A 7,956-nucleotide genomic window follows, 5' to 3' on the forward strand; every position below is an offset into this window, starting at 1 on the left:
CCTCCAGTAGTGCAGTGGTATCGCCCACATCCTCCTCAGTAACATCTGAGTGGCACCGCAGTAAGAGCCATACTCAGAGTCAGGCTGTGACACCAAGGCGACAGAGTACCGCAATGAGACAAACTGTGTCGTTGAGCCTAAGTGGGTTAATGAAAAAAGCACCACAAAGGAAAGTAATCCAGCCTATCATTGAGAGCATGCTTAGGTTGGAGGGGCAGTTCCAACGCAACCACCCAACGGCATGGTTGTACAATGCGAAGCTGGCTAAAATGTTATCGTTGGACCTTCTTCCTTTTTCATTTGTGGAAGGGGTGGGTTTCCTTGAATTTGTGTCAGCCATCTGCCCTAAATGGAAGGTTCCCAGCCGGTTCTATTTCGCAAGAATTGCTGTTCCGGCACTACATCATGATGTTCTGGAATTGGTTGGAAAAGCTTTGCAGCAGAGTGCTGTTCACAATATCCACCTGACAACAGACATGTGGACCAGTTGCCAAGCCACAGATTACATGTGCATCACTGCACACTGGGTCTCTTTTGTGGGGGTTAGAGATAAGCTATCTGCACGAGGTGCTGTCGACACAGCTGCGATTTTTAAAGGTACTCGGAAACATGCAACTGTAGCCATGTTCGCCATGGAGAAATCTCATACGGCTGAAAACATTTTTGACGAGTTTCGCAGCAAGGTTTTGGAATGGCTGCGGCCAAGAGGGCTTAGTATTGGTTTTGTTGCCACAGACAATGGCAGTAATGTACTTAAGGCCATGGAACTTGGTTCCTGTTTCAGGGTTCCATTTTTGGCGCACTGCATAAACATTATAGTTCAATACTTTCTGAAAAAAGAACCCATAGTCAGCAACTTACTGGCCATCTGCCGAAGAATATGCACTAATTTCAGCCGTTCTTTTAAAGCTCGGAAGCAGCTGAGGATCATCCAACATGAAAATAGGATGCCAGTCAAGGCACTCATCCAGGAGGTGGCAACACGCTGGAACTCAACGTATTACATGCTTGATCGTCTGGATGAGCAGTACAGGTCACTCCATGAATATATCTGGAAAAGAAGAGGGGATCCTACTGTTAAAGGCATGAACCTTGAGATGGAGCAATGGAGCTTAATTAAATGCCTGACTGAGATGCTTTGTCCTTCTGAGGTCTTCACACGTGAAGTCAGCAAGGAGGACTGTACAATGGGCCAAGCTATCCAATTATTGCAAATGCTAGAGCATCAGCTGAAGAAGGTGTCTGAATCATACAAATGTGTAGAGGACAAAAGGGAAGCCTATGACTTGGTGGAGAGCTTAGCCCGTCGCTTAGCTGAAAATGCAAGGATACAAAATAAAATTTTGTCACAAGAACATTACATTTGTGCCACAATTCTGGATCCACGTGCAAAATTTGGAATAAAGACATTCTTTGCTTTTTCAGAGATTGATGTTGCCCGCTACAAAACTTGTATAGCTGAAGCAGCCAGTAAGTTGGAAAACGAACGGCTGCTAATTAAAAGCCCGCAAGATCAACCCACAAAAAGTACTGCAGCAGGGCATGCAGGATCAAGTGCAACTTCGTCGGCTGAGGGCAGTGCGTTTGGATCACAACACTCACCATCACTATCGACAACAGCAACAATAACTGGATCATTAGGCCCAGTACAATCGTTAGACGATTGGTATGTACAGTTAGGCAATAATAAGCACAGTGCTGATGCACAGAGAAAAGAGCCCGAAAGCTTACCAGCAGCACCCCTGAACATTGAGCGGATGGTCCAGGCCTATCTGGACGACCCAACAGAGGTGTACATTGATCAAAACTCATTGCAGTATTGGTATAGGAAAAGGTCTGAATGGCCAATGCTCAGCAGGCTGGTGATAAGCTATCTGGCTTGCCCTGTCGCAAGTGTCTCTTCCGAACGTGTTTTCAGTGCTGCTGGTTCCATTGTAACATTGAGAAGGACCAGTCTCTCGCCCAAAAACGTGGAGAGGTTAACAATGATCAAAATGAATCAGCACTTCATACCACCGAATTACACAATACATGAAGCAATGGAGGAAGATGAGGACAGCGGCTCAGGTGACGGAAGTAGTGTTTCACATGATTACCTACTACTGGCTGACCCCCCAGAGTTTGAGGACGAGCTATACTTCCCTGACAATTAGGCTTGCACTTACTGTCTTCCTCCCTTTTTTCCCCCTTTATTTGTGTGTCTGTCGTTCCGGTTACAAACTTGTGAATCACAACAAATCCATTACCACCGTCTTCTACTCTTCTTATTTAATATACAAGTTTGAGGTGTCTGCAATTTGACAGTACAGTCCTCCGAATCCAGCGCCTCCGCTCCATCATACTGAATCTCCTGCCCAAATCCATTGCCCTCATGAATGATGATTGGATAAAATAGAAGAACAAATTCAAACTTTCCTACTCCCGCCAAAATAAGTGAAGCATGAATCAGATTACTACTATAGCTATCCTCCTTTCAGAGCCGAGAGAGACTGCCCATTAACTGAAAATAAGATGGAACAGGTAATGATTGATGCCATGCATTGGACACAGAGTCGCAGACTGAATGATTTTGTTGTGTTTGTTGTGCATGAAGTTATGTAATTGTGCACTAATCATCTTTCTACAGTACACACTAAACTTAACTCAAGGTGAATTTTCCTCTTCTTGCAAATAAGAAATTTGTACTTTTCCTGCAGCCTGGTGATACATTGCTTTTAATTCAATACAGGAAGGGGACTCACTCAATCTGCGCAATGAGTATGATTGACACAACAGCACCGTCCATGATGATGATGGCGAAATAGAAGGCCCGTTAACTTAAGATGAGAAGGAACAGGTAATGACAATTAATGGCATGCATTGGACACCTGACTCTGAGCAATTGGTGTTTGTGTTTTCGTTGTTTGTTTGTTGTGCACAAAGTGAAGTCAAAGTGTACTAGTAATCTATCTTTCTGTACACACTAAAGACTGACTCAAGTCAATAATATTTCTACTCTTGTTGTGTAATAACAATTTTACTTCTACTGCAGGCCGATCTTCACAGTCAGTCAGTAAAAGTATCGGAGATGATGATTGATGGAATAATAACAAGTCAGGAGGACGTTTCATGAGTGACATAAAACTTAAAAGCCTAAAGGTAAACACGTCAACAACAACCACAGCAGACCCAAATGTCTGTGTAGAAGTGGAATAGAGTGTAGCGGTAGGATGACTGCGGTGCATTGATTTACTAACTTAAACTGTAAAATGCTATGTTTGGAATTGATAATGTGCTTTGCCTTTGTCCAACTCTTCAAAAAAAAAAGTACTCTAAAGTCTAAACGTAGGATGTGCTACTGCTAAGCAACGTGCCGTCAGGCCTGTCACCGTGGGCCTGCTCTCTCCTGTTATTGTTGAAGGTCAATGCTGGAAACAGACTAGAGTAGAGATGATGCATACATGCCAACTCGGAAAGTGTCCTTTTTGCACTACACCATAACTTGTGCATTTGTTTCAACTTTGTTTCTCAAATTCCCTTTTGTTTTTCCATCTATAATTACAGGCCGGGCCTTGCCCTATACTTGGGAAAACATTACAATGCACACTTACCTTTTCAATAAATTGACTTTCTTTTCCAGCCGGGCAGTGGCGAGTGGTGACACACCCAAGATTGATGGACGAGAGGACCAAGAGGAATGCCGAGATGTAAATCCAGTCCACATTTTTTACCAGGATAACACAGAAACAGTATCAACTTTTATCTTCTTTTAAATAATTTGAATCATTTTTTTGTATACAATCTTTACAACAGTGTGTTCTTGTTGTTGTTATTATCATCATTAGGTTTGCTCTCTGTTTACGATTCTTCCCTACCAATATTTAACATTTCTATTTGCTATCTGTAAAAGTATTAAGGCCGGAACAACAGAACAAGAAGTGTATGTAATCCAAGTCTCTCATCATCATGCATGCATTTCCTTTTTCTCCCTTAACATATGGATATGGTAATCTTCAAAGATTGTCGTTTGTTTGTCCATGCATACTGTTTTTCAATGTCAAACCTTTCCCAAAACCCCCTTCCCATCCATTCAACAAACCCTAACCCTCTTACCCCGGGCTGTGTGACTTATTGTCGAGGTGTGACTAAATTATATGTACACCAATACTTAATCACACGCTTGCTGGGGCGGATGTGGCGAAAGCAACAGTACTTCAATTTCAAGGCAGAGCGATGATCTTCCTCCGCTTGCCCACCCATGAGTAGGATATTTTGAGGTTATTTTATTTAACAAAGGAACATATACCTCAGCATTAATTGCCGGCATTGATTGGATTTGTTTGTTGTCATTCCTCAGACAAAGCACTAACTGTTAGGCTGTAGGCCTAGTCAAGTGACTCGACACAACTATAGTTTGTAACTCTGTCTAGTAAGCTATCCCAACCACCATTATGTTTTGTTGTAAAATATTTTAGCATATTATTGTTGCTCGGTAAGTTCTGTACTGTACTTCATTCTACTACTCCTCTAACAGTCTCTCAAAGGCGATTGACTGTCTCCTTTTCTTTCTTTGCAAATGCTGCTGCCCTGCCAGTGTCTACTACTACTACTATACTACCACCACCACCCCAATCATGGCATGTTAGAAAAAGGAATCCATCTTCACCATGCAGCCATTGCTGTGCCTAAGTTAAACATCAAGCACAGGTAAGAGAGAAGGTTGGGGGAGGCAGAATTAATAATGGACATGTTGATAAAGAATGCATAGACTAGAGGAGAGACTGAAAGTACTAGTAGGACAAGTCAATCAGTGAGGGGTGTCGCATCTATCTGTTTGTGTCTTACACAGTCAGCCAATTATTTAAATCAAACACTGGCTATGGGCGGCCCTGCACCAGCAAGGAAACAGTGTGATGTAAAACAGTAACCCCACTACAAAACAGTAACAACATTGCATGTAACGTAGAAAAATATATTTAATTTACCCTAACAAAAATAAACAAAAAACCCACAAAAGCTAACCCACCCCCCTCCATAACCCCAACCAATGTCCGTAGGAAAGTCCAGGAGAAAATAGTAGTCCGAAAAGCAAAAACCCAACGCCCAAACCAGTTCCCACCCACCCAAACAAGAATTAAAAAAGGGGCAGAAGACAGGGACTAAGGTGTGGGGCGGGACTGAAGGAGGACACGCATCTGCTCCTCTAAACGGGCGATGCGGCTTCTGAGGGCGCGGCAGTTGCAGCCACAGTGGGGGGGCACCAGAGATGGCATTGCTGTGGCGGCGGGGAGCCGCCAGATGGTGGCGCCATACCACTGGAGGGCGGTGGCTGGCGCCCGGGGCACTGGAGGAGGCTTCAAGTGCTGCTGCAGTTTCCTCCTCCTCCTCTGCCAAGACCACCAGCCGCCGGTATTCACGCTGGATTGCCTCCAGCTTCCGGTGCCGTGCCTTGGCGGCCAACTCCCTACGATTGAGTTTAGGAGTAGCTGTGTATCAAAAAGAAAAAAACAAGACAATTGTAAAATATACTCTTAGAAAAACAGTAAGACAAGTTAATTATTTATACACATAGTGGCATGGTAGAGTAGCACTATAAAGCACAGTAGTACATGACATTTTAAATCTCGGCCGTCCTTCTTCCTTCCACCCGTCTTTCACTTTTTAGTTGAACAGTGCACCTTCTCCGTGAAACTTTCAAAGCGGAGTTGAAATCAGATAGATGAGGCCATTGGTTACTCAATACTCCCGCTCCTATGCGAATTAAAGGGATCCTAGTCTTCTAGTTCACTCTTCAAACGTTCACAAGAACTCATACTTACTTAGGACATCGGATGGCAGACAGACTTTGTCCGCCCGCCATCCTCACGCTAAAAAGGGTGTGGGTCATGTGGGGACAATTAGGAGGATGCGCCCGGCACAGTGGCGGGCGCATCCTGTTTTTTTTTTACATTCTGGTTGGCGGTGCCGAAAGCAATGCTAAAAATACATGTTGTGCTGCTTTTCCATGCACAACATGACAGGCCCTGCGCGGAGCCTGTCACGTTTTGCTTTGAAAGGCGGGGGGGGGTACCATAGCATAGGTACCCTCCATGGGGGCCCCCAAGCATACTCTGCAATGTCTGCATACCTTTCCGTGGCGAACGGCAATACCGCCACGCAAAGGCATTCCAAAATGCAGATTATATGGCTGGCGGTGTGTGCAGAGAGACACCACCACCATATTGAACCCTTTTCCGCCTGGTCGACATGTGGGGGGGTCTGACTCTTTTCTACAGGGATGGCGGGAGGTTTGCCCCTGCGGTGTCGGCGGTGAATACTGCCGGCCCGGCGGGGGCAATACGCCCGCTTTCCTAATGGGGCCCTGAGTCTCAACAGTATAGTATACATACAGTACACCCTTGCAGTAAGTGTACTGTCAAGTTCAACAATAGTTAAGGATTATGAATCTAACTTACCACCGCCCGCCACTGGTGCTGCCACTCCCCCTACCGCTCCATCGTCGGTATCTGCAGCAACTGCCGCATCCTCTCCCTCCGCGTCTCCTTCGCTGGCCCCGGCAATGGTGGTCGGTAGTGCGCCTAGAAAACATTACACATTTATTAGGCGTCATATACACCTGCCCCTATTGATCAGTAGCAAGGTTGAAAAATGAGTTAAACTAACATACATCACTAGTACAAATCAGGTAGTAGTAGAGTAGACACTAATAGTTATATATATGGTCCCCACTAGGGTCATTCTAGCCTTTGCTTAGTTAGCAGAGCCATGCAACCATTTTACCTTTGTGTCTTTTATTTTTGCACATGTGACGTTACCTTGCAGATTTTTGTATAAGACACCTTTGAGCCCACATGACCTACCTCACACTGCTACTGTCTACGCGCTGCGTACAAGCGGTCAACAAAAACATTAACAAGCCTCTTTTTTATGAAGTACTGGTGTACTGTTAGTCCATATTGCTTATCCATAAATGCTACACTTTTTGGCACGGCTGAGAAATGCTTGCAAGTTGCAATATACTAACGCGCACCATTTCATTTTTCGCATTACAGACGGAAGATTCCCTTCTCAGAACCAGAGCTTTGCAGAGCTTATGAATGATGCAACAACTACCAGTACTAGGTTCTTCTAAGGTGAGGGGTCCCTTCACTCAGAGATCTTCATTTATACATTTATATAAACTAAATTCCTAGGGGATGGTGGTGTTGCCTTCCACCACTGTTCAGTTATCATGATTTAATTCCCAACTGTAAGTAAGTGTAACAATGTTTATTGTTTTAATGTTATTGATTTTCCGGTTGGTGCTGCATTATATAATAGAACAATGTACAGAGCTTCTCAATTCAAAATAAACATTTTGAACTTACATAGACTTGGTGGTATTTAGTGTGGACTAACTTACACGAGTGAGCAAATTAAAGGAAGGGTGTGCATGTGCATTGCTTCCACGACTGAGAGGTTGGGTGTGTTATGTTCTGGGTTGTCTACTTGTTGGGTATCCTGGGGGAGGGTTCGGAGACCTAATAGTTATGACAAGACAGTACTATAGTCGAGCAGGGGATTGTGGTGGGTTCTGAATTTCTGATTGAGGTGTGTGAGGAAGGTCCAACCTACCATCACCAACATCCTATTTTCTTGTGCAAAGGTCTGTATGTGCAAGATCCCTACAACAGTAGTAGTATGTCCTATAGGCTATCAAATCAAAATAGTAATAAATCTGGTTGGGCATTTGTTGCTGTGAATTGTCAAAGCATCAAGATTAACAAAGACTGGACTCAATGGCTAGAGCTACTGGTGAATCTGAGTTTTATTACAACCTTTCAAATAAAGAGTGGCACTGGCCAACTGGGCAAGCTTAGCTACTACACTACAGACAGACTGATAGTAGTAGTAGTACTGAGAGTCATCATAGCAGAGGCAGGGATAACAAGATTTTTGAAACCGTACAGATCGAAGGATAATTGTTGGTAAAAAATA

The 7,956-nt window shown here is 44.0% G+C and overlaps 1 protein-coding gene across 2 annotated transcripts; it reads left to right on the forward strand.

Annotated features, from left to right (window-relative positions):
* The first annotated feature begins 544 nt into the window (after positions 1-544).
* LOC146865645 (zinc finger BED domain-containing protein 6-like) lies at positions 545-3,743 on the forward strand. Of its 2 annotated transcripts, XR_014976672.1 has the most exons (3): positions 2,749-2,836; positions 3,032-3,138; positions 3,620-3,743. XR_014976672.1 is itself a non-coding variant. In XM_085640757.1 (2 exons), exon 1 carries the CDS (start codon positions 624-626, stop codon positions 2,151-2,153), a length of 1,530 nt encoding a protein of 509 aa, XP_085496883.1. In that variant the 5' UTR covers positions 545-623; the 3' UTR covers positions 2,154-2,836; positions 3,032-3,249. The 2 variants fall into 2 exon arrangements, 1 of the variants encoding a protein (XP_085496883.1); XM_085640757.1 differs by lacking the exon at positions 3,620-3,743 and having other exon boundaries at positions 545-2,836; positions 3,032-3,249.
* Positions 3,744-7,956: the final 4,213 nt, after the last annotated feature.

Source organism: Triturus cristatus, chromosome 2_1 (genome assembly GCF_964204655.1).
Source record: "Triturus cristatus chromosome 2_1, aTriCri1.1, whole genome shotgun sequence".
In the NCBI taxonomy this organism is placed as follows: Eukaryota; Metazoa; Chordata; class Amphibia; order Caudata; family Salamandridae; genus Triturus; species Triturus cristatus.

Bases quoted from the DNA above. Each gene is read 5' to 3' on its own strand.
- LOC146865645 (XM_085640757.1), top strand. From the start codon at position 624: ATGTTCGCCATGGAGAAATCTCATACGGCTGAAAACATTTTTGACGAG.